Consider the following 24,967-nt stretch of genomic DNA (forward strand, 5'->3'; position numbering starts at 1 on the left):
GAGGTTCCAGACCAGACCAAGGCTAAGGTGAGATGCTTTCTCAAAAACAAAACAGGGCTGTGGAGATATCTCAGTAGTTAAAAAAGCATATTGTTCTACCAAAAGACCCTTGGTTTAGTTCCCATCTAGCTCCAAGTCTAGAAGATTTAATGCCTCAGAAGCAAGCAAAAATTTATACAAATAAAAGGTCAATCTCAGTGTTGTTGCAAGCATGCCTGTTATCTCATGATGTAGGAGGTGAACTCAGGGTTGGGTAAGAGGATGTGACTTAGTTGGGAGAGTGCTTATCTAGTGTGCATGAAGCCCTGGGTTCAATTCCCAGTGCTATAGACAACTAGTGTAGCAGCACTGGCCTATAATTCCAACACTTGGGAGATAAAGGCAGCAGGATCAGGAGTTAAAGGTCACCTTCTGTTAGCAAATGAGTTTGCAGCCAGCCTTAGCTGTGTGATAACGTAAAGATGGTTAGTAATACTTGAGATGCAGGAGTGAAAAATAGGAGGGGGATAAAACTGGTTAAAGCCTAGAAAATAGTTTATGTGTTATGCCATTCAATCTCTGAATATGTTTGCAAATGTCTTAAATTGTTCTTCACTGGTACATTTTACATTCTCATTGTAAAACCACTAACATTACAAGATACACAAACCTTCCGCTGACTATCTAGCACTGCACTGCCCCCATTTCAAGAAATAATCATGTTGGTATACATATGATTCTATATGCAGCATTCTCTAATTCGTCGTTTGCGGTGCTGGAACTGAACCCATCTGACTTGGTTTATCACTTAGATCAATTACTGTCCTGTACTCTGGGCTATCTACTGTTCTAGCCATCTGTTTGCCTATCGATGGACAAAGTGATGTAGCATATACCTTATCGTCACGAGAACTGCACACAGCACCTCTAATTCTTTCTTATACACATTCTCCATTTTCATCTCATGACATCACATTATCAAGCTTTCTCTCAGGGTTCTTCTGACATCTGTTTAGAAAAGCCTTCCCTGGCAACTGTCTCAGGGAAGCCCACACCCATCCTCCAGTATGTCCTACTTTCTTCTTGAGCACCTCCTTCCTTCTCCTGCTACACTGTAGCTAACTAACTCAATACCTCTCAAGGGTTTGTTTTAATTACACTGTGTGTGTGTATGTGTGTGTGTGTGTGTTTGCACACCACAGTGTACGTGTGGTGGTCAGGACAATTTGCAGAAGTCAGTTCTGTCTTTTCATTATATAGGTCTTGACTCAGGTCATCAGGCTTGGTCCTTTATCCACTCTTTACCCACTGAATCATCTCACGGATTCCAGTAATAAATACTCTTTTTCCATTAATAAGAACGGTCTTCTGTTGCATTATTTTCTTCCTTCTCTCCTTTTTTATGTGTTACGGTTTTTCAGACAACTCTTCAGACTTGTCACACTGTAATTCTGGCTAACTTGTACCTCACTACATAGCCTCTGCTGACTTCAACTTAATGGGATCCTCCTGGTTCAGCCTCCTGTGCATACACCATCATACCTGGCCTCTAGAGCAATAAACACTCCTGGAATGTTTCCACAGCGGCTTTTTCATCAGGCCTTCCTTGCTATACATTCACGACACTCCTATTCATTCTACCTGTTTCTCAGTTTCAAACTATACAGAACCTTTTTTTTCCCCTTTGAGAGTTGGGAATTGAACCTACAGCCTCATAAATGCTAAGCAAGTACAGACCATTAAGGCATGGTCTGCGGCAGTACAGTATCTCTTACTAAGGGCAGGAAAAGAGGTAAGGCTTGAAGAGGTACCTCAAACTTGAGTTTAGCTTTATCAAATTTCAAAAGTAAACACCAATTAAAAAGCTAAAATCTACATGCTGGCAAAGCTACTTACTTCCACAGTGGTTGCAGCTTTTTGAGTCATTTTTCCAACAAGGTCAACCTGTTCATATCTGGATTTCATGTATTTTTTTGCAACTTTGTATACCCACTGTGGGCAAGTTGCAGAAAAAAGTAAGGTCTGAGGATTGTCTTCTGAATCTTAAACAAACAAAAAGAATTCAAATGTTTTCTTATGTCCCATGATGCAGCCAGCTTTTAAAAATCACCCCAAGCTTCAAAACAAAACAAAAAAAAAAATGAAAAATTATAAACTTGGGGCAAGTTTTTAACATACAAACTTCAATGCAGCTATTAAACTTCCAACAAAAAGAAAACTGAACTAGGAAGAAAAGTAAGAACTTAAAGAACAGTAACCCAAGAAATGGCTAAGATGAGTTAGTAAATCTACATGGAAGATTACAGAATCATCAAAAGAAGATTCAGAATATGCTCTATACTTTCTTTTTTAAAGAAAGGAATCCAAGTAACTTTAATTTTGTTAGAATACCAGGAGACGAGGTGAAAATTTATGAAATGAATTCACAAGCTTTCAAAAAAAAAAAAAAGCAGCTGCTAATACGCCTTTTCAACTAGGACATACCAGTTTTATAGGATTCATGAATAATATCTTCAACTTGTTCAGCAAAACCTAAATCTAACATTTGATCTACTTCATCAAGTACAACATGGCGAAGCTTTGAAAGATCCAAACGGCCGCTTTGCAGATGGTCTTTGATACGTCCTGGGGTCCCAACAAGGATGTCAATACCATTCCGAATTTGATTAACTGTAAGGAAAGAAACACCAGGAATACGTTAAAAGCAAATGTATGCTTTTACATTATTTCTTTAGATTTTAAAATTAGTCAGTTCAACTTTGGACTATTGTATATATTTACTCACTCTGGCTTTGATATGATGTTCCACCATAAAAACACGCCACATTGAGTTTTCTAGTTATATCTTTGAAATCTTTGGCTACTTGATTTGCCAATTCCCTTGTTGGAGCCAAAACGAGTACCTGAGCAAGAAGTTTAAAAAGAAAGACACATCTTTTCTAAAGACTGACATAACCAACCTGAAGGGACATTTCTGTAGTGGCCGCATTTAGCACAAGAATCTCAACACTAACTTCATAAGCTCTTAAAGACAGAGCTGGGGGCACTGCTAATGACAAAACAATCATCTAGCATGCAGAAACTGTTTTATCCCTAGCCCTAGGGTTTGGGGGGCAGAGAAAACAAATAAAAACAACAAGAAAGGTTTATATTTACTACAACATTTTATCAGACTTCCAAAGACACTTTTCTGGGTTGGAGATAGTTCAGTTAGCATGCATGGTAATGTATTCTTACAATGGTGGAGGCAAAAGGATTGTCTTCAAATATATAGTGAAGTCAAGTCCTGCCTGGGCTAACATGAGACCTATCTCAAAAAACAAAATATGAAAGAGAGAGCATTTAATGAGGGTCCCAAGCCTCTTAAGATAATTTGTTTCCTTTGTTTCTCTCTATTCCTCCCCTTCTCTCTATATTACTCCCCTAAAATAGTGTGAGAGAGAGAGAGAGAGAGAGAGAGAGAGAGAGAGAGAGAGAGAGAGAGAGAATGTGCACATTATCTTCTGACTGTCTAGCTCCGCTACTCAAATGTAAGGTCCATGAATACATAAGTTTCTGACGGGCACGTCACCATATTCCCTGGTGCAGTGAGCAAGTACAGAACAAGCATGCAAAACACATCTGTCAGAGTAAAGACAGTTCATACACTGAGTGCTTGTGCACTTTATGAAGTAGTAAATTTGACCGGTGAATTAGTGAATTTTCTCTTGAAAAACAGATGAGGTGGCATTAGTATCCCAATTTCATCACAGACATGGAACTTGAGTCACAGTGACTCAAGTTGTAAGCCTTGCCTAAGAACCAGTAGCTAGAATTGGTGGAGCCATGATCTCAGAAACAGCTTCTAACAGACTAAGGCGGGTGCAGCTATTTCCCATCTGCATTACCTGCAATTGTGTAAAGACTATTGCATTACCTGCAAATTTCAACCAAGAAAAACGATTTATCCCGTGAGCCAATACAGCCAACCTGATGTGGAACAGTGGATCCTAAGCCAGTTTGATGTCACGCTACTCATACACATGTGAATCTGCTCTCATAGTGTAACATGAGGAATATTTAAAAGCACAAACATACCTGTTCAAGTCATTATGATGACTTTTCTTCTTCACTGTTATAAACCTTAAAGTGCACACAGGTTCTAAAAATGTCAAATTTTAGACTAGAATTTTACTAGTTCCCTCTTGATTTTTACTATTTATAAGTTAAGACATATTTCTAGTACCTAATAACAGGATATCACTGATGTAATATAGTCAACCTGTGAAATAATACTAAATATTTACTGAATCGCCAAGTGAATACCTCATTAGAAAACTCATTATTAAAAAGCAAAGGTCAAGGATGAGGAGAAAAGTTACCAAATATACTAAATATAAATACTTCTATAACGTAAAATGACTTCATAATACAAAGTTATGGAAGACATCTAAACATCCAGAGATACTAAATTTGTGCTTATTAACTAATCTTCTTTAGCTTTGCTTAAAATTTTCCTATCTGAAAAACAATCTTTTACTTTAGGAATCAAAATTTGACCTCATGAAAAAGGAGCAATGACTGTGTAAGGGAAAGGATATAGCTGACTTTGAGCCTAGTTTAATCCTTTCAGGGTCTGGCATACAGCTCAGTGGGAAAGCATGAGCTCAGCATGCAGAAGGTCCTGGGTTGGATCCCAGCACCAAAAAAAAAAAAAAAAAAAACCAAACCCAAAAAAATCAAAAACCAAACCCAAAAGATTACTATTGTTCCTGTCCCTCTTCATTGATTTTAGGAGCTTTTACTCCCTTAATAACCGTTACCTTTGGTGAGCGGCTTTTTTTAATTGTTTCTTGATTTCTTTGGAGCCTTTCAATCAAGGGTATGGCAAAAGAGAATGTCTTTCCTGTTCCTGTCCGGGCTTGAGCAATTAAGTCTTTTCCTTCATAGACAGGGCCAAAGGTTTTAACTTGAATAGGAAAGAGATATGTTACCCCTCGACCTGTAAAATGAGATTTCATTACAATTTGTGACTAGCATTAGGAGAAAATAAATTCATTTGAAAATGACAGTCCTTATTCCTCCATGACTGCCTATGGCCACCCTACTTAGTAACATTTACAGTTATTCCTACCCCAAACAGGAATTAGAATGAAACTGGTCTAATTTGACAAACACATATAATTCTTTTAGTTAAAACAAATCAGAACGAAGAAAAGAATGATGTAGAAATAACTGCAATTAAAAAGAGGGACTATTTATCTTTGTACTCTCCTTTTTGTCAGAAAAGGCACCAAAGTTGTATAAAATTAGAAGCACATTTTTCATGAAACTTACAGTACCTTTCAGAAGCTTTATGGTCTCCTCAGAAATGGAGAAATTAGAGAAGGCTCCCTCCTTTTGCTCACGTGTTAGAGTCTGTCAAAATGAAACCAAAATTCTAAATACTATAGTTCACATTACTTTTTAATCATTTTGAGGGGCAAAGAGAAGGCTTCTCAGTCTGTGTCTCGTATAGCCTGGGCTACTCTCAAACACGCTATGCAGCAAAGGATGGTCCTCAATTCTGATTGCCTACACCTCTGGACTACTGTGATCACAGCTGTACCTGACTAAGTATTTCTATAAGTAGCAAACTTAATTTTTTTTATGTACACACACACACACACACACACACACACACACACACACACACACACACACACACACACACACACACCCTCTCACTCACTCACTCACTCATGGCTGTTCTGGAATTTGCCAGGGTAGCCTCAAACTCTATAGCGATCACATGCCTCTGCTTCCCAAGTATCAGAATTAAAAACATATACCACCATGCCCAATCCCATAAAATAGCTTCAAAATAGATATTCATCCTTTAGTGTCTTTGAGGCCAGAAAGGGCATCAGGTCTCCTAGACTCACAGAACTTGAGTAGTAGGCAGTTGTGAACTGACCAGTGTGGGTGCTGAAAACTGAACATGGGTCCTCTAGTAGCAGCATGTACTCTTGACCACAAAGCCATTTTTCTACTCTCCCAAACTCACCCCAACCCCAAGGCAGGGTCTCACTCTGTAGACCATGAACTCACAGATCAACCTGCATCTACCTCCTGGGTACTGAAATCATGCCACCACACCTGGCTAGTCCCACCCCCCTTTTTTCCTTTTTGATTTTTTGATGGAATCTGCTAGATGTCTCTATGATCTTATTCAAATGATCTTGCAAAACCAGGAAAAGCTATTTCCACTATTGATGCATATCATATTACTGGTCATATGTGTGTGTGTGTGTGTACATAGACACATGTTTGTATAATTTTAATTCTGTTTTGTTTTTGTTCTTTGAGACAAGATCTCTCTACATAGCCCTGGCTGGTGTGGAACTCACTTGAGGACCAGGCTGGCTTCAAACTCAGAGATCCAGCTGCCTCTGCCTTTCCATTGCAGAGATTAAAGGCATATGCTACCAACCTCTGGCTATAATTTGAATTTTTGGAACCTTTAGTTATTCCCTATTTGTACAAGAGTAATGGACTAAATTTAAATACATAAGTTCCTAAAATAAAATTGTCCTCAAGTTTCAATTTGAAAATAACCACCAAAAAACCAAAAAAAAACAAGAAAAAAAAAACCAAAAAAACCCCACCACCACCACCACCACCACAAAAAAAAAAAAAAAAAAAAAAAAATCTACGTGATTGTGACTATAGAAACTAGTAAGTTATGTTCTAAGTAATAAAACTGGGATCTAGGGCCCTTTTAAGGCATTCATAGAGTACACATACAGGTAGGCCAGACACTCACACATATAAAAATTTTTAAAAAATTTGCTAGTGGCACATACCTTTAATCTTAGCACTTGGGAGGCAGAGGCAGGTGGATCTCTTTGAATTTGAGGCTAATCCCGGGTCTGCAAAATGAGTGCCAAGACTGTTCCACTAAGAAACCCTGTCCCTAAAAATAAAAATTTTAAAAAAGATCCTTTTAAAAATTGGAAAAATATTACATAAATTGTTTTATAATTTCACTTAGCAAAATACACTATCTTTCTAACATTCTTGTGTACTCTTGGAATAGCTGTGTTCTACTGCATAGACAGCATATTTAACTAAGAGCTCATTACTAGAATGTAGGGTATTTAGACTTTTTGCTATGATCATTATTATACTTAATTTATGTAGCTTTGTACAAGCATAATCATACCCTTAGCATAAATTACTAAAAGCAAAATTTCTGAAATCTAGTATGATCAGAGCAAAATAACCAAGGCTTGAAATACAGCTAAGCACTTAACAAATTCTGCTCTGGCAAAGGACCTCAGTTTAGTTTGAAGTTCCATGCTAGGTGGCTCACAATACCTTTAACTACAGGTATTGCTCTGAAGACCCTCTTCTGGCTTCCCTGGACACCAACACCCATGTGGCATGCATATGCATACACACACACACACACACACACACACACACACACACACACACACACACACACACACACAAATAACAGTTTAGTCTTTTTTTTTTTTTTTTTTTTCTTTTTTTTTTAGGGGCTGGGGATTAAACCCAGGACCTTGCGCCTCCTAGGCAAGGGCTCTACCACTGAGCCAAATCCCCAACCCCGAACAGTTTAGTCTTAATACACTGCCTTAGGCAAATTTCAAGAAACCCAGGAGCAAAATATTTTCTACTAGCAAAACAGATTTGTAGGCCCTTACTAAATTCAATTAACATTTGTGCTTCTTGGCAAATAAATTTACAAGTAGAAAAACACAGGACATCAATACAAAGAGTCTTTCTACAATCATCCATGGTTCTCACTGACCTGATTATCCCAGGGTTTGATCCCTAATGTGGACTTAAATTACTAGCTATTATCAGATCTGAAGATTATATGGTTTTATCAAAGAAAGAATCCAGGCACAATAGTGCCTGCCTTTAATACTCAGGAAAGCATAGGCTGAGTTCCCAGCATCCATGTGGCAGGTCAGAACTCTAGTTCCAGGAGTTCTTACACCCTTTTCTGGCCTCAATACGCATCAAAAATGCACATATCTACATTCAAACAAAACATTCATACACTTAAGAGGGAAAAAAAGTTGTTTTAAAAAGAAAGTATTCTGGGCTGGAGAGATGGCTCAATGGTTAAGAGCATTGACTGCTCTTCCAGAGGTCCTGAGTTCAATTCCCAGCAACCACATGGTGGCTCACAACCATCTGTAATGGGATCCAATGACCTCTTCTGGTGTGTCTGAAGACAGCTACAGTGTGCTCATATACATAAAATAAATAAATAAATCTTAAAAAAAAAGAGGAAAGTATTCTAAAAGATACAGCAGATATAAACCCAGCACAACTGGGCAAGGTGGCACTTGGTCTCAAGAAATAAAACCAAAAAAAAAAAAAAAAAAAAAAAAAAAAAAAAAAAAACAAAAAAAAAAAAACCTCCATGGTGATATGAACCTGTAACCTCAGCACTGGGAAGACAGTGATAAGAAGGTAAAGACTCGGGCTGGAGAGATGGCTCAGTGGTTAAGAGCACTGACTGGTCTTCCAGAGGTCCTGAGATTCAAGTCCCAGCAACCACATGGTGGCTCACAACCATCTGTAATGGGATCCAATGACCTCTTCTGGTGTGTCTGAAGACAGCTACAGTGTGCTCATATACATAAAATAAATAAATAAATCTTAAAAAAAAGAGGAAAGTATTCTAAAAGATACAGCAGATATAAACGCAGCACAACTGGGCAAGGTGGCAACTCAAGAAATAAAACCAAAGGGGTTGGGGATTTGGTTCAGGTAGAGCGCTGGCCTCACTTTCCCCAGTCTCAAAAAAAAAAAAAAAAGAAAAAAATTAAAAAAAAAAAAAAAAAAACAAAAAAAAACAAAAACAAAAAACCGGGGTTGGGGATTTAGCTCAGTGGTAGAGTGCTTGCCTAGGAAGCACAAGGCCCTGGGTTCGGTCCCCAGCTCTGAAAAAAAAGAACCAAAAAAAAAAAAAAAAACCTCTCCATGGTGATATGAACCTGTAACCTCAGCACTGGGAAGACAGTGATAAGAAGGTAAAGACTCGGGCTGGAGAGATGGCTCAGTGGTTAAGAGCACTGACTGGTCTTCCAGAGGTCCTGAGATTCAAGTCCCAGCAACCACATGGTGGCTCACAACCATCTGTAATGGAACTTGATGCCCTCTTCTGGTGTGTCTGAAGACAATGACAATGTACCATGTACTTACATAAAACAAATAAATAAATCTTAAAAAAAAAAGGGGGGGGGGCAAAGACTCAGCTGTCTGGGAAGTCTGAGACTAGCCTGGGCTACTATAATGAGACCCCATCTCAAACAAATGAATAAACACAACTACAGTAGGTCTTGGAGTAGAGTCTACTTATATCCCAAAATTTAATATCCAGAGAAATTCTATCTCAAAAAAGATAAGATAAAAGAGCTGGGGTAGTAGCAAGTTGGTTCAGTGAAAGGTAGCTGCTGCCAAGCTTACTGTGAGTTACTACATGGCAGAAGGGAAAACGACTCCTGCAAGTTATACTCTGACCTCTACACACAAAGAAAATGTTTATTAAGAAAAAGACAGCATAATGAGAGAAACAAGGGCCAAAGGGAAAGGCTCAGGTTTCAGCCATACGGGCCCTATGGTTCAAATAAGAACACTAGCCACTAAGCAGAGACTAGCACATAATCAAATCCAATGAACTCACAGATCAAAGACACCACATGCAACACAGTATGCCACGTACCTCATCTGCTTTATCACTTGACTTGTGAGAGTTTTCTGAGGATGACACTCGCTTAGACCTTTTCTCATACTCATCCACATCTCCATTTGGCAGGTCTTTTCTTCTTGACTTATGAGATGGGGAAAATTCATCTGAAAATCTAAGTCCTTCTTTGGTGTCTCCATTTAGCTTCTCTCTCGTTTTAGCTTTTTTGGGCTTGGGAGCATCCAGGTCATCTGTAACACCATTTTCTCTTGTTTCTGTTCTCTCCTCTGATTCAGAATGGTGCCTTGACTTCCTTCTATCACTCTGTAGACAAAAAGAAACAGTGACAAGCTCTCCTTCTAAGATCTCAAAGAAGCTCAAATATGACTCCCCAACCAGCTAAGCTCAACCTACAGTTACACCCAACACTCTACCTGCAAGAAATCCAGACTGGTTAGTAATGCCGAAGTCTGCATCTTACCTGCTTCTATTTTTCAAGATTCAGTCTCTAGAACATTTCTAAGCCCATCTGAATATTTTTAGGACAGTAAATAGTTCCTCCTCAGGAAAAAAACAAAGCCTCAAAATTATAAATAAAAATACAAATTAAAACTTCTAACATCTCCAAAAGGGTAAAAAATGTATTGAGTACCTACCCATTATTGTGTAATGTTTTCGTCTTATCTTGTTTTAATCTTCATAACAACCCTATCAGGGAAGTACAGGTCCATAATCCCTTATCCGAAATTCCGAAATCCATAAAGCTCTGAAAACCGAAAGTGTTTTTGTAACTTATATGGAGATAGAACCTTATCTGACCTGAATTCACTTGATGCAAATTTAACTACAACCAATGTGAAGCAACTTACTGTCTTTACTCATCCCGTTTAGTACGACCATCCATGTTACACTGAAGCTGCAGGTCCCCAACCCTTCTAGCACTTTCCAGCCTATGAGATTTAAATGCATCTAGCTCCAATGATTTTGGATAAGGGATGGTGAACCTGTATTATCTTTGCCATTTTAAGATGAAGAAACAGAATTGGTTCTAAAGGCTATTCTGCAGGTGGAAGTGGAAGGGATGGAATGCAGCCCTGTCTGACCTGAAAGTCTATGTTCTTTTCACAACATGTGTCTTCCTTGAATTATTTGTTCTGTTTCGAGACAAGGGCTCATGTAGCGCAGAGTGGCCTGAAACACCTGATCTGCCTGCCTCCACCTCCAAGTGCATGAATACTAGTTAGTAGACATAGCTCTCCTTGAAAACAACTGATAGCTTAAGGAAAATCAAAAGTCATTCATGCAAACCAATTGCTATACTTCCATGAAGGACTATTGCACTGAAAATAAGCTGTGTTTAACACAACAACAAAAAGTCAAACACCAATGCACTATTCTGTAACTTCAATTTTAAAATGCAAAAGTATTATAAAGATGGCCCAGCAGTTAAGAGCATTGGCTTCTCTTCCTAAGTACTCAGGTTCTAACCCAGCACCCACATGGTAGCTCTAGGGGATATGACAGCTTCTTGTGGTCTCAGAGGACATGGTACACACACTCACTCACACACACACACACTCTGTCTCTCTCTCTCTTACACACACACACACACACACACACACACACACACACACACACACACACATAGGCAAAATACCCATGCACATGAAAAGTTTTAGTTTTTAAAATACCAAACTGGAGACAAGTTGGTTTTTTATTTAGACCACAAAAAATGATTTGAAAACTTGGTCCTTTAGAATCACTTGGTCAAATAAATCACTTGCCTCAGGGCTATCTAGTAAATTAGACAGCAGTACTTCATTTCACTAAAAACTACAAGCACCAAAGTTCCAAGTTTCACAATGCTGGAACAATTTTTGAAGTTCTTTAGCATAAATTTTTCATTCATAAATAGTATGGAATATGTAAAAATGTCTTTTAAAATATACTACATCATTTGATCTTTACTTAACTGCACTAGCCCACAGCTCCCTAAAGTAGTATAAGTCCTAAAGAAAAACAAGATTATAGAGTCATTCATGCACTTTGGATTGCTTCAGGGCCCTGCACTTTAGGGAGAAGATAGAGCAAGTCAATGTCACACCTCTGTGTGCAAACACTGTATCATCCTAGAGTGCTAAGAACTAACATTACTCCCTACTAGAGCTCAAGTCTGACAGCCTCCTGTTTCCTGAGCTCTGTTCCGCCTATCTCTTAGCTCTCAACCTTATTGAGTATATTCTTCTCACCCTTATGTAGAAGCTCAAGACTGTGTCAACACACATTTCTGGACTCTCATTTTCATGCTTTCTCTAAGAACCTGAATTCCCTATCTCAACATATCCACTCTAGAATTATTTTCATCTCAATGCCAGTGTTAGCCTATTCTATTTCTGCTATTTGGTTTTCCATTCCATTTCCAAATGTCTATTTCTCTGTCATGAAGAGCAATTAACAAGTATAATATTTCTGGAGAATTTACAATGTGAAAGCTACCATCATGTAAGAACATAGTGAAATGTAGGGATACACACGAATCTTTGGAAACTATTTTAGGACATATAAAGAAAAGCTAACTTTACAAGGAGCACATAAAAATACCAATCACAAAGATAACAGTGGAACAAGCCCTCGAAGGCAAATGAGATTACTGCACACTGGTATGGTTAGAAAAAATCATTACTTAGACCTTGTCAGAAGCAGGATTTAAGTGTGAAAGGAAAAGTGAGTTTCTAAAGATGAACTAAAATTAAAGTAACTGCTAGGAGATTACAGTTATAATCTACCCTAGAAGCCTACAGTAGTAAAATTCGGGGCTTGAATTCAAAGGGGCAAAGAGCTTCAGCTTGGGAAGATGAAAAGGTTCTTAGAGATCATGGTGGCCATGACAGCACAATCCTATCACATTTAACGACACTTTAAGTTATACACTTAAAAATGGTATTAAAAAAAAAAACAAACGTTAGGCTATAGTGGAGTTTAAACCCCAGCACTGAAAATCAGAACTCTCAAAAAGTAAATTCCAAATTTAGTACATTCTACAAAACCAGACAAAGGAATTAGGAATAGAGTCCAACGCTGGGCATTTGTCAGGCATGCCAGTGGCCCCACTTCATGGGAAGGTGGCATAAAAGGGAAGGAAGGGATCATAGGTGGCTATAATTTAAAATTTACCTTGGTGGTAAGTCCTAGGGGTGTTCCCTCATCTCTAGAGCTCTACAGAGTAAACCTTTTATGAAATGTCATCTTTCCCACAGTCATTTTCATCCTCCTCAGCTCTTTTTTTCCTCCAGGTCAAATGTCTCCAGTAAAAGTTTTACCTGTGCATTTTTCTTAGCACCTTAAGATCCTCTATTTTTCTGGGCTTTTTGTTTTTTTCTTCCTTTTTTTATTTTTCAGACGGAGGTGGGGATAGAGCCTCTAAAAATTCCTCTACAGGCTCCTGGTGGGCAGGGACCATTTTGCATACTTAATTAGTTTAAGCTCCTTGGAACTCAGCAAAGAGTCTGGCACAATTAGCCTCAATAAATACCTGTGGATTGAAAATACTGACAGTAAGGGCTATTCATAATACAACCCCCAAGAACTCCATCACAGCCAAACCCTGGTAAGCCTGGCTGTGTGACACTATTCCTTAAGCCTCTATTACCCAATCATGGAGGATTGTAACCCTAGGATAGCCTTTCCCGAGACTGCTGCAGACACGACACCGCGACAGAGAAGCAACACATAGGCAAAGCCATCATCTTTCTGTCAACTCTTCGAAGGCCCTGGAAAACCAAATGAAGGGACTCGCCGCCGAAGAAAGGGAAAATGAGCAGATTCCACGGCGATGGGAGCTCAAGTCTGCCCATCTCTTGGGAGAGATCCAGGCGCAAAGGCCGACGTCCGGCTGAAGTGCCACGGAAGCCGGGCCGAAGCCTAGGTCTGTTCTCCTCCAGGTCCGGGAGTGTGGCGATGGGGATGGTCCCTGGGACCTCGGAGGGCCGAGCACGGCGAGGGGAAGCTGTCCCTCGGAAGCTCGCGCCCGGTCCTGACAGGTCGTCCCCTTCAGAGACCGCTCCCCTCCCCGCCCAGGCCAGCGCAGCCCGAGGGAGGCGCGGCCCAGCCGCAGCGCACCTTTTGCCGCTCCTTCCTCTGGCTCTCGGACTCTTCCAAGGGTGCCTCGAGCTCCATGATGTCTCCCCAGAGGAGTTTCCCGGGCATTACTGGCCGCCGCCACCTCCCGCCGGGTGCGGTGGCCACGACCACCTACGGCCACCGATAGCGTGAAAGGAAGCGGGGGCTGGGCGGCCGCCGGCCAGGACCGTGCGTCACTTCCGGGCCACGCACCTCACGGCGGGAGCAAAGCAGCCCGAACTCTCCGGGAGGAAACTCTCCTAGAAAGTCGCAGCCTCCCTCGGCCAATGAAAACGTGACTGGCCCCGATGGGCCCGCCCGTGCTCTGAAATGACAGGCTTCCCCAATGCACGGGCCAATCTCCAGGAAGGACGCTCGCGCCCCGGCGCTGCACGAAGAATTCCAAGTGCCCCCTCCCCCACTCGGAACACCTCCTTTCCCAGCATGCCCTGCAGCGCTCGAGCAGCCCCCTCACAGGCGGCGGGGAAAGAGGGGCTGACGCGCGACGCAGCGGCTCGTGGGCAAGCACGAGCTGAGGCCGGCGGGAGCGCCACGCGCCGTCCAGCCATTCGCCGCCGGAAACTGCAGCCCTTGGCCCCGCCCCCCGCAGTGGGTGGAGCGTTAGCTCGTAACGGCTTCCCACTGAGACCCGTGCCCTGGCTTTAACGTTGAGGCTTCCTGGGGTCCGCAGGCTTGAGTGGGTCTGAAGCAGAGGGTCCGCCTCAGGGACGTTAGCCTCTTAAGCAAGCGTCAAGTGATGGCTCCATTTTAGTTCTCACGCATCCCAGAAGAAACAAAGCCCACCCGAGAGGGGAATTTGTCTAAAGTCAGTAGCGCATGCAAAACTTGAAAATTGATCAGAATCCGCGATGGGCACACCAGCCTCAGAACTGTAATTTCCCAGAGTTGCAAGGCGATTGCTCGCTCCTGTGAAACAGAATAGGGAAAAACCAAAGGAGTTCAAGATAAGGAAAGCAAGTCCAATGTGTCCAGATTACCTGCTTGTAATAAGTACCGACTTAGACGAAAGATACCAGTGTCAGCAAATGGACTTCTTGGTCTTGGTGACCAAGATTCGATCCCCTGTACCTCACAGACCAGGCAAGCCTGCTACCAATTGAACAACAATCCCAGTCCTCAAACCTGTTTATCATGCTCTCTTCAGTCGGATCAGCTATCTCATTGCTGAGGGAAGATGACCCCAAACCCGAGAAATAGGTGCAGAGGCACTCTTGCAAACCACATATCTAGTACAGCAGTCTTGTAATCTGGGCCTCGAACACGAGCTTTAGCAAAATTACATAGGGCTACATGTCCTGAGTTCTAGGATTACACTTGAATTACCAGAATCACAATATTAAGTTTGTGGTAGCTTCTGGACTTCTGTGTAAATGGCTGGCTTAACATCGATGACTTTGTCTGAATGTAGTTTTATCATTCAGTTCTATAACACCGGATGTTATAGAATGATGGGAGACAAAGGGCTTTTTCCACAGGCTGGATGAATAGTTATGGGTCTCTACCACTAAATCTTTGCAAATCTAAATCTCAATAGCTTTTCTAAATCCTGCTTGCTCCTTGCTACACCCAGTTCTGCAGTGATACACTATGACCCACAACGGAATATGCTAAGCATAAAAAAACAGTTGATAGGGTGAAGAATGCCACAGACTTGGGGATAAAGGGAACATGTTATCTTATGGTTGAAGGTCACACAAATGAAGTAAAATTTTACCTCCTTAGGATCCTAATTTTTGGCATGTTTTTTCCTCATGCCAAACCTCACAGCAAACCTGAAAAGGACTAGATTCTGTACTCAAGTGACTGCTTCCCAAATGGTCATCTGTGACAGCAAATGTGGCCTTTCTAAGTCCTAACGGCCTGAACCAATTCTCTGATCTAGCCAGGCGGAGGAGAGTGGAGACGTAGGCAGGAGTAACTTGCCAAGGAGTGGAGGACTTAACTAGGAAGCGTGGGGACAGGGACTATAATTTTAATTTAAAACTCAAAAAAGATTTATGTCTGCTTGTGAGATTTAGAACCAAGAGGAATTAAAGGAACACTTATTTTTCTCATTGCTGGGAGAAAATAACCGGAGAAGGGACTTAAGCATTTTATTTTGGGTCATAGCTGGAGGCTACAGTCTATGAGGGCAGGCAAGTCGTGGCAACGGGCTTACCTACGAGGCAGCCGGTCACATATCATCTACTAGAAACAGATGAATGATGGTACTCACCCAGCCTTTCTTCATTTAGTCTGGCAGTTAGGGTGGGTCTTCCCACTTGAATTAACCAGATAAAGACGCTCCCTCACACGCTCCCTCACAGACTGCCCAGACATTTTCCTCTTAGGTGATTCTAGATCCTGTCCAGTTAACTATCAGTATAAACCACCATCATGAACACTGATTCTAAATTCAGTCACCAGTTCATGGGATCAAGTGATCTCCCTGCTCCTTCCTCCCTAGTACCTGCAACTATAGGCACGGACCGTGGCACCTAGTTTCAAATACAGCAATCAGAATGTCTTTATTTCCCAAATATGTTTTTCTTTTTTTAAATTTAGTTTAGCTAGAGCTTCACCATCTGGCCCTAGCTGACCTGGAACATGCTACGTAGAAGCAACCTGATTTCCAACTCCCAGAGCTGTGCTTGCTTCTGCCCCCCACTAGGGCTAAGACTGAAGAAAGACATGTGCCACAATACCCAGTTTTATGTTTGGTTTACATTATTTTGTGTGTGGAAGTTCTCTTCTCACAATGTGTGTCCTCGGGATCAAACTCACTGTCACGCTCAGTGGTAGAAGTCCTTACCAGTGGAGTCCTCTTGCTGACCCTATTTTCCAAATAAGTTAAAAAGAGTTCTTAATAATACCCTGAAACGTTAGATATTGTATTATTTTTCTGCTATTCTTATCAAAGTTTCTATTTTTAAAATTCCCTTGTCTTCAATATTAGATTATTAAATTCTGAGTTTTAAGATATAAAAATTAAGATGTAAAATCAAGGCACTATTTCTAAACTTGCCTTTCTGGTTATTTCCAAATAGTTCATTTCTTCAGATCATAGAAAGTGGAAGGCAAAGAGCTATCGAGAGCCATCTAGCACTTTTGAAGGCGAATGTGAAACTTTTACGGCAAAACATGAAGCATTTTGATATGGGGGAAAAAGGGGAAGGCATTTATAAATTGGTGGAGACGGTGGGGACAGAGATTGCATGTTGAGTATGCTGAGGAAAACAGAATGAGAGGGGAGAGGTCATATGACCGTAACCACTTTTCCTTTAAAAACCATTGTTAGCCAAGCCGGGACACTTAAGCAGGAAAACTGGATTAGCAAACACAACATCACTAAGTACAGCAACGAGGTCCAGCAGTACTCACACTGATTGGAAGATGAATGAGTGCTGCTGCTGCTTTTGGCTTTTCCAGACAGGTCTCAAGTTGCCCAGGCTGACCTTGAACTCACTATGAAGCTGAAGTTTACCCTAAAATCCCTACCTGTGCCTTTGCCTTCTCTGCTGGAATTAAACCTGTGTGCCACCATGCCTAGCTCCACTGTGTGTTTAGTAAATAGTTGAGTGTTTTTATATACGGGGGTATGGGAGGCACTGTGGCAGCAAGAAGAGGCCATCGGATCCCTTGGTAAATCACTGTAGTTCTCTGCAAGGGCAGTACACGTTTCTGATCATTGAGTGTGTTCGTGTGCTGGAGGTCTGTGTGCACCCGCTGTAGTGTGTCCATGAAGATAGGACAACTCTGTCGAGAACCCAATGACACAGTCTTAAAATCATTGAGAAGGCCCTAAGTTTACAATCACCAAACATATAAGTAACAAAATTACTAATATGTAATAAAACTCCATTGATTTTTTCTTTAAAAATTACCTTTATTATGTATACAGAGAGGTCAGAGGACAATGCTCAGTAAGTTCTTTCCTTCTATTCAAGTCATCAGGCTTAGGCCCTGCTTAACCCACTGACTATTCTATAAAAAAAATCTGTTACTATAAAAGAAAGAAGACAGTAAGAAATGAGACACTTGACAGTGTTTAGTGGTGTGTTTGTGCGACCAGAGACCAGTATTTGGGAGTTGGTTCTCTCCTACGTAGGTCCCAGGGATTGAGCTCAGGTCGCCAGGCTTGTCAGTCAGTGCCCAGTGCCTTTAGCCACTAAGCCATTTCACTGGTCCCTTATTTTTGATACTATAAACTACCTAATGTCAAAAAATCACAAAACCTTTTCAACATCTGGCCTCCACTTAGCCATCTTACTTCCCAAAAGCCAATGTCAACGAAGCAAACATCAACACTTAAAAAAAAAAGTCCTGGAATCAGGTGACTCGAATGGCCTCTGTCTTGTGAATCCCGCCTTGGCAACAGACGATGCATTTGACAATTTTTCAAATGAATTTTCTCAATGTACTATGCAATGACGGCTCAGTAGGTGTGAGTCTGGGGTGGTAATTACGTGATATTTTTCAAGTTTCTCTTACCTACCATCACAGGGCACCATTCAGGTACATTGGCAATGGAAAAAGGAAATTGTTTGAACATATTTATTACTTGGTACAGATCTATTTAGTGTGTCTTAATGGCATTAAAAGAGCCATTTCTTTTTACAGTGACATTGTCATGGGCACCAAGAAAAACAGTTGAGGTATAACTGGAGTACCAGTGCCAAAGCTTGGCAGTTTGATGAATTTCCTTCCCGTTGAGACAGGACCTCATGTAGCCCAGGCTGACCTCATGTAACCCAGGCTGGCCTCGACCTTGGCATAGCAAAGGATGACCTTGAACTTCTAGGCCTCCTGTCTCCCACTTCCGGAGGGGGAAGACCTCAAGGCAGGTGTTGCCCACCCATTCATGCAGTGCCGGGAACTGAACCCAGGACCTCACGTATGCTAGGCAAGCACTCATCCATTTGAGCTACGTCCCACCTCCCCCGAATTTCTTTCCATTTTTCAGTTTCGTCAATTCACTTGGCTGTAGTCCAGCAAGACAAACTGATTAAAAATATCATCTTTCCCCCACCCCACCCCCTGGGACCTTATATCTGCTACACTCTCTGCCATAGATCAACAGACTTGATATCAGTAAAGGATTTTGTTGCTATTAAATATGCTGCTATCCTTTTACAACAGAATCCGAGTTTGACTTTTTTTTTTTTTTTAAATGTTTTCTGAGGAAATAGCCATTTAAAAAAACATTCATTTTCCACGGTGTTTTCCCTCCGGCATAATCCCTAACACACACCCAATTTGGCAGCACATATTTTTCTTGTACAATGGCTTTAAAAACTAGAATCGTTGAAAATGTGACAAGTTCTCTACAAATTAAACAGAATGTCTTACTACTACAGAGCAAAAAAAAAAAAAAAACACTCAGACATCTGCCAACTTTTCACTTGAGGGAGTTTTTTCCTTTCTGGATGTGAGATTATTAGTAAATATGGCTGAAGAAATGGGCAGAGTAGGAGACTCAGCATGGCAGAGGCCAGCCGCTTGCCTAGGGGGCCACGACAGGGATATATGTGACTGCACGGCCATCAGGGACGACTTGCTTCTCAGTTACCACATCTTCAAATTCATCTGAGATGTGGTGGCTGAGGGACTGGGGCCACAGGCTCAGGCCCCTGCTCCTCCTCCTCCAACTTGATTTGACCGAATGGGATGAGCTGGCCATTGTATTCTCTGGCTTCCCAAAGGCCACATACATACCTGCCTAGACCTTAATTCGGGGGACAGCATCAAATCAGAAGCATGAATAGTCACCAGAAAATTGTAGTGAGATTTATTTATTTATTTATTTATTTGTGCCTGGTCCTTGTTGCGAGTCAGCTGGCCCTTTAAGAATGCTTAACTGTTAGAAGTGCTTGACCCTATGGCCTTTGGCATTGGGTTGCCTCTTGGATTTCTGGGAACCAGATAGGTTATTGAAAGGCCAGCAGAGGCTGAAAAAGTGAATTGGGTTAGCAGAGAGAAGGGAGTTGGTGCAGAAGTTGAGCTGGGAGAAGCTGAGCTGAGCAGACAGGCTAGAACAATACTTACGGCTTAGAGCTTCTGGTGTTGGGAAACTGGGAGACAGAACTATTTAATAAGCAGACAGTTGGGGAACTAAGAGAGGAAGGGTTGGGAGGAAATGTTTGAAGGGGCTGACCTGGAGTTGAGAACCGGTTACTGAAAATAGCTAGCCATTTTTCAGAAAATTGTCTCAAATACTTCTAAAAGCGACACATACAAGCAACGGGCTCCATACATTTCCAAGATGGCAGCTGTCAGTAGTCACTGAGCACAAGGTCCCGTGCTGTAGAGAGCTTGGATGCAAGGAGGAACCTCAGGTGTACCGACACGGGAGTTTCATATATCCTTAGTCAATCCCATGTGGAGCTATTTGTTTATGCCCGGGGCTGGTTGCAAAGGATGCTGGACTCCAACACCCAGGGGATGGGTTCTACCAGAAAGTAGGCAACACAGCCTAGCAATTCTTTCTGATAATACTTTAATTTTCAAGTATCTATCCTGCCCTTGAAACACATGCTTGTTGTCTGAGTTTTGTGTGGAATCCTTAACCGGAGAACTCTGTTCCTGTGGTTAATGGGAACAGCTAGTGGGTAGTAAATCAGCATTATATGTATTAGAGAAACTGATCAAGGGGAATTGAAATTACTGACAGTGAGAAAAGGAGCAACAATTTTGTGTGTGTGTGTTTTAAGATTTATGTATATGAGTATTCTGTCTGCCCAGAAGAGGGCATCAGATCCATTATTGATGGTTGTAAGTCACCTTGTGGTTACTGGGAATTTGAACTCAGAACCTCTGGAAAAGCAGGCAGTGCTCTTAACTACTGAACCATCTCTCCAGCCTTCATGTTTTGTTTTGTTTTTTTTTCTCCTTTTTTCTTTTTTTCAAGGCTGGGGACCAAACCCAGGGCCTAGCAAGCGCTCTACCACTGAGCTAAATACTCAACCCCTTGTTTTTTTTTTTTTTTAAAGATTTATTTATTATATGTGAGTACACTATAGCTGTCTTCAGACACACCAGAAGAGGGCATCGGATCCCATTACAGATGGTTGTGAGCCACCATGTGGTTGCTGGGATTTGAACTCAGGACCTTTAGGATAGCAGTCAGTGATCTTAACTACTGAACCATCTCTCCAGCCCTCATGTTTTGTATTGGAAACTAAGTTTCTAGTAAAAGGCACTAGGACTTGCTTTTAAAATGGTAAAAAGGGGAAGGAGTAATTAGAATACAATATGGTGAGGTTAATAACAGCATATACGCATGGCTTCCAAGGACTCTCACATATCCAAGTTTTAGGAATCAGTTAAAATTTTAATCCTGACACGGTGGCTTATGTCTATAATCCTAGCATACCAGAAACAGGGGATTGCTGTGGAGCTCCAGGCCAGCCTGAACTACAGTGTAAAATAAAACCACATCTCAAAACGTTTTACGTTAGACATTTATAGCTGGGGTTAGTCGCAACAAGGAATTCGATGCAAGTTTTTGGCTCTTCTGAACGCTTTCCCCAGTCTGAAGAAAATTCTGTCTTTTAAATCCATCCAACATGGCTGAATTAGTAGACACCAGGCTCTGCGTCCTAAAGACAAGGAAAAGGATGGAATTACTGCCTTCAGAAGGGTCTGGAATGCCACTGAGGACGCTGTTCTCATTTGCTATACTAGCACTAAGGCCTTAACAAACCTAAAGCAACCTTTCAGAGACTTAGTCTGTGTTTACGGGAGCTCGCGCTAGCCAGAATCAACTACCTCCCTAACAGAATGTTATCCACATCTTTTTTTTTATTATTGATTTATTTTATGAGTCCACTGTCACTGTCTTCAGACACCAGAAGAGGGCATCAGATCTCATTACAGATGGTTGTCAGCCACCAGGTAGTTGTTGGGAATTGAACTCAGGACCTCTGGAAGAGCAGTCAGTGCTCTTAACCACTGAGCCATCTCTCCAGCCCCCCGTATTTATATCTTCTATAACTTGTGTTTTGAAGTCACTGGAAAGGAAAATCAATTCCTTTTATATTGATAATATCCTTGTCCTGGGAACTCTGAGCTACGTCCTCACCTAAGCACATCTGTCTTGCTAGCATGTACCCCACCAGTAAGCTCCACCCTCACCTGCACCAGTAATTTGATGTTGGGTTTTGGGTCTGGTGTTTGTTTTTGTGATACTAGGGATTGAACTCTGTCTCATGCATTCCAGGCAAGTCCACTGCCCTCGAGAACCTTACCCACCTCCCTAGCTCACCCCTCACTCTGAACGCACACCTTTGACAGCCGTGAAGAATGCAGAATCGAGCGTTCTTCCGGTCAGCCCGTCTGCATTCATTTTGTCTGAAGTTTTCTCTGAATGAGGTACCAACTATGTTCTGCTCATCTGGTCCTGATACGAACCATCAGAACCACAAGATAGAGTTGATGTTCAAATGCTATTTCCCTTCTCTTAAATATCTGCCTCGAGAGAGAACCATATTACACTTTAAAAAAAAACAACTTGGGACTGAAGAAATAGCTCTCTTCTCTTTCAAGGGGACCCATGTCAGGCAGCTCACAGATACCTGTAACTTCCTCTCGAAGTGGATCTGAGGCCTCTGGTCTCTGATAGCCCCTGCTCTCATGTGTGCACGCGCGCGCGCACACACACACACACACACACACACACACACACACACAATATACATAATTAAAAGTGTTTAAAAATATATCCATCTTAAGCAAGAAGTTAGGCCAACTAGAGAGCTAAGCGTTTACAAGCACGTCCTATGCACTAAGACCTGAGTTTGATATCCAGAACCCACATAAAAAAGCCTAAGCAAGAGACTGTACATGGCAGATGCCTAGGGTAAGATGGGAGGTAGCGACAGAATTGGTCAGAAGCTTGGGACTGAGAGAAGGGGCAGAAACAGGGGGACCATACCTCACGGTTGAAGGAAAGAATGTGACTCCCCAAAAGTAGTTTTCTTATTTCCACATGAACACGGGACACGCATATATGGACGCACATGCACACGGGGCAAAGTAATTGAAAGAAATAACTTCTATATGGCATCGGATAGAGCAGTAGTCCTCAACTCTCCTAATGCTGTGACCCTCTGATACAGTTCCTCGCGATGTGTTGAGCCCCCAGCCATAAAATATTTTTTGCTGCTACTTCATAACTGTAACTTTGCTACTGTTATGAATTATAATGTAAATGTGTGTTTTTCCGGCGGTCTTAGACAACCCCTGTGAAAGGCATTTGACAGTCCTGTCCCCAAGGGGGGGGTCTCGACCCACAGGTTGAGAACCAATGAGATAGACGGATCAGCTTGTTAAGAGCACTGGCCCCAGCTGGGTGATGCTGCTGGAGGCAGATCTCCAAGTTTGAAGGCAGTGTGGTCTCCAGTGAGTTCCAGGGCTGCCCAGAAAAACCTTGTCTTGAAAAAAACAAAAACCAAAAAAAGCACTGGCTCCCCTTGCAGAGGACCTGATTTTGGTTCTAGCACCCACAGGACAGCTCACAACCATTTATTATTTAAGGGGATCTGATGGTCTCTTGTGGCTTCTTCGGGCACCAGGCACACATTGTGGCACACAGACATATATACAATGAAGCATCCACGTGTATAATTTTCCCCTTAATTAAAAAAAAGAGGAAACCAGAACAAGAAAAACTCTTTAAAAATTAAAAATAGTCAGGTGTGGTGGCTCACACCTTAATCCCAGCACACTGGAGGCAAAGTTTGAGGCCAGCTTGGTCTACAGAGTGAATCCCAGGACAGACTGAGCTGCAGAGTTGATTCCCAATCAATCAATCAATCAATCAGCAAGCAAGCAAATAAAAATGAAAAGTTTCGAGATAGCCAGGTGCTGCTCTGGCTCAAGCTAGAAATCTCAGCACTGAGGTAGTTACTGAGCGGGGCACGGTCGTTACTGAGGGAGCGTGGTCATTACTGGGGGGCGTGGTCGTTACTGAGGGCGTGGTCGTTACTGAGGGGCGTGGTCGTTACTGGGGGCGTGGTCGTTACTGAGGGGCGTGGTCGTTACTGAGGGGTGTGGTGCTCGTGTGGCAGAACAAAAAAAACAAAAATCTGGTGAAAACAACTTAGGGGAGAAAGTACTGTGTCAGAGGTCAAGGGCACAGACCTTCAAGTGGAGGTCATCCCCTGGTGACAGTCGAGAAGATCATGCTCAGCTTACTCTTTTTTTATGGTGCTGCCCACACAGTTGGGATGGGCTTTCCTATCTCAATTCACCTCATCTGGCTAATGTCTCCTAGGTGATAATGTCTCCTAGGTGATAACCATCACACTCTGAGCTACACAGAAGAATCTGGAGTTCAAGGCAGCTTGGATACAAAGAAGTCTCTCAAATATTGAAACAGCGCCTCACCCCACCTCGCCCCTCCCCCCTAAAAAAGATCTTGGAAGAGTAAAGCAAGAAAGTCACAAGTTGGAAACTAGCCTGGTCTACATAGTAAGACCTTGTCTCAAAATCGAAAGGCAGGGAGGGTCCGGAGAGCTGCCTCAGCAGCTCAGAGCTCATGTTGCTCCAGTATGGGTGCGGGTTCCGTCCCAAGCAATCTCACTGGGTGGCTCTATCGCCTGCAACATCAGCTCCAGGGGATCTGCACATGGATGTACCCATGTTGTGCACACAGACAAAAAAAAAAAATAATAATCTGACAAAACAAAGAACCAAACTCCAACATTGTTGTGATAATAGCTGCAGGATAAGCCGTGATAAATTGGGCAGAAAAGGACACAGGGCTGCGAATGACTCCTTAGAACATTTATGTCCCTGGGTGGGCGTTTTGTATGCACACTTTTTGCACTCCAAAGGAGGGCATGAGATCCTGTGGCGATGCAGTTATAGACAATTGTAAGCTGTAATTATAATATATAATACATAATTAGAATATAGTAATTGTAATTATAGATAATTGTAGGTGGTGGGAATTGAACCTGGGGCCTCTGAAGAGCAGCCAGTACTCTTACCTACTAAGCCATCTCTCTAGCCCAGTATTCTTGTTAAAAACCTTGTGTTTATGCTGAGGGGTGGTGCCACATGCCTCTCAGTAAAAAGGAGGCAGAGGCAGTCAGATCTCTGAGTTCAAGAGCAAGTTCTACAGAGCAAGTTCCAAGACAGCCAGGGCTACACAGAGAAGCCCTGTCTCAAAAATAA

The 24,967-nt window shown here is 41.9% G+C and overlaps 2 protein-coding genes across 3 annotated transcripts in view; both read right to left on the reverse strand.

Annotated features, from left to right (window-relative positions):
- The window catches only part of Ddx50 (DExD-box helicase 50), a 30,831-nt gene extending 16,494 nt beyond the window's left edge, over positions 1 to 14,337 (reverse strand). The window contains exons 1-7 of one of the 2 annotated variants that reach the window (XM_032888342.1): positions 13,790 to 14,337; positions 9,707 to 9,994; positions 5,301 to 5,376; positions 4,782 to 4,960; positions 2,765 to 2,882; positions 2,464 to 2,649; positions 1,876 to 2,021 (exon numbers count right to left, since the gene is read on the reverse strand). In XM_032888342.1, coding sequence (XP_032744233.1) covers positions 1,876 to 2,021; positions 2,464 to 2,649; positions 2,765 to 2,882; positions 4,782 to 4,960; positions 5,301 to 5,376; positions 9,707 to 9,994; positions 13,790 to 13,876 — 1,080 coding nt within the window. In that variant the 5' untranslated portion in view covers positions 13,877 to 14,337. The remainder of the gene's footprint in view (positions 1 to 1,875; positions 2,022 to 2,463; positions 2,650 to 2,764; positions 2,883 to 4,781; positions 4,961 to 5,300; positions 5,377 to 9,706; positions 9,995 to 13,789) is intronic. The other variant, XM_032888341.1, reaches the window with a different exon arrangement.
- Positions 14,338 to 20,942: 6,605 nt separating this feature from the next.
- Positions 20,943 to 24,967, reverse strand: part of Stox1 (storkhead box 1) — a 61,283-nt gene continuing 57,258 nt past the window's right edge. The window contains 1 exon segment of the mRNA XM_032888830.1: positions 20,943 to 21,387. Within this exon segment, the coding sequence (XP_032744721.1) occupies positions 21,243 to 21,387 (145 nt within the window). The 3' untranslated portion in view covers positions 20,943 to 21,242.

Source organism: Rattus rattus, chromosome 18, assembly GCF_011064425.1.
Source record: "Rattus rattus isolate New Zealand chromosome 18, Rrattus_CSIRO_v1, whole genome shotgun sequence".
Classification (NCBI taxonomy): Eukaryota; Metazoa; Chordata; class Mammalia; order Rodentia; family Muridae; genus Rattus; species Rattus rattus.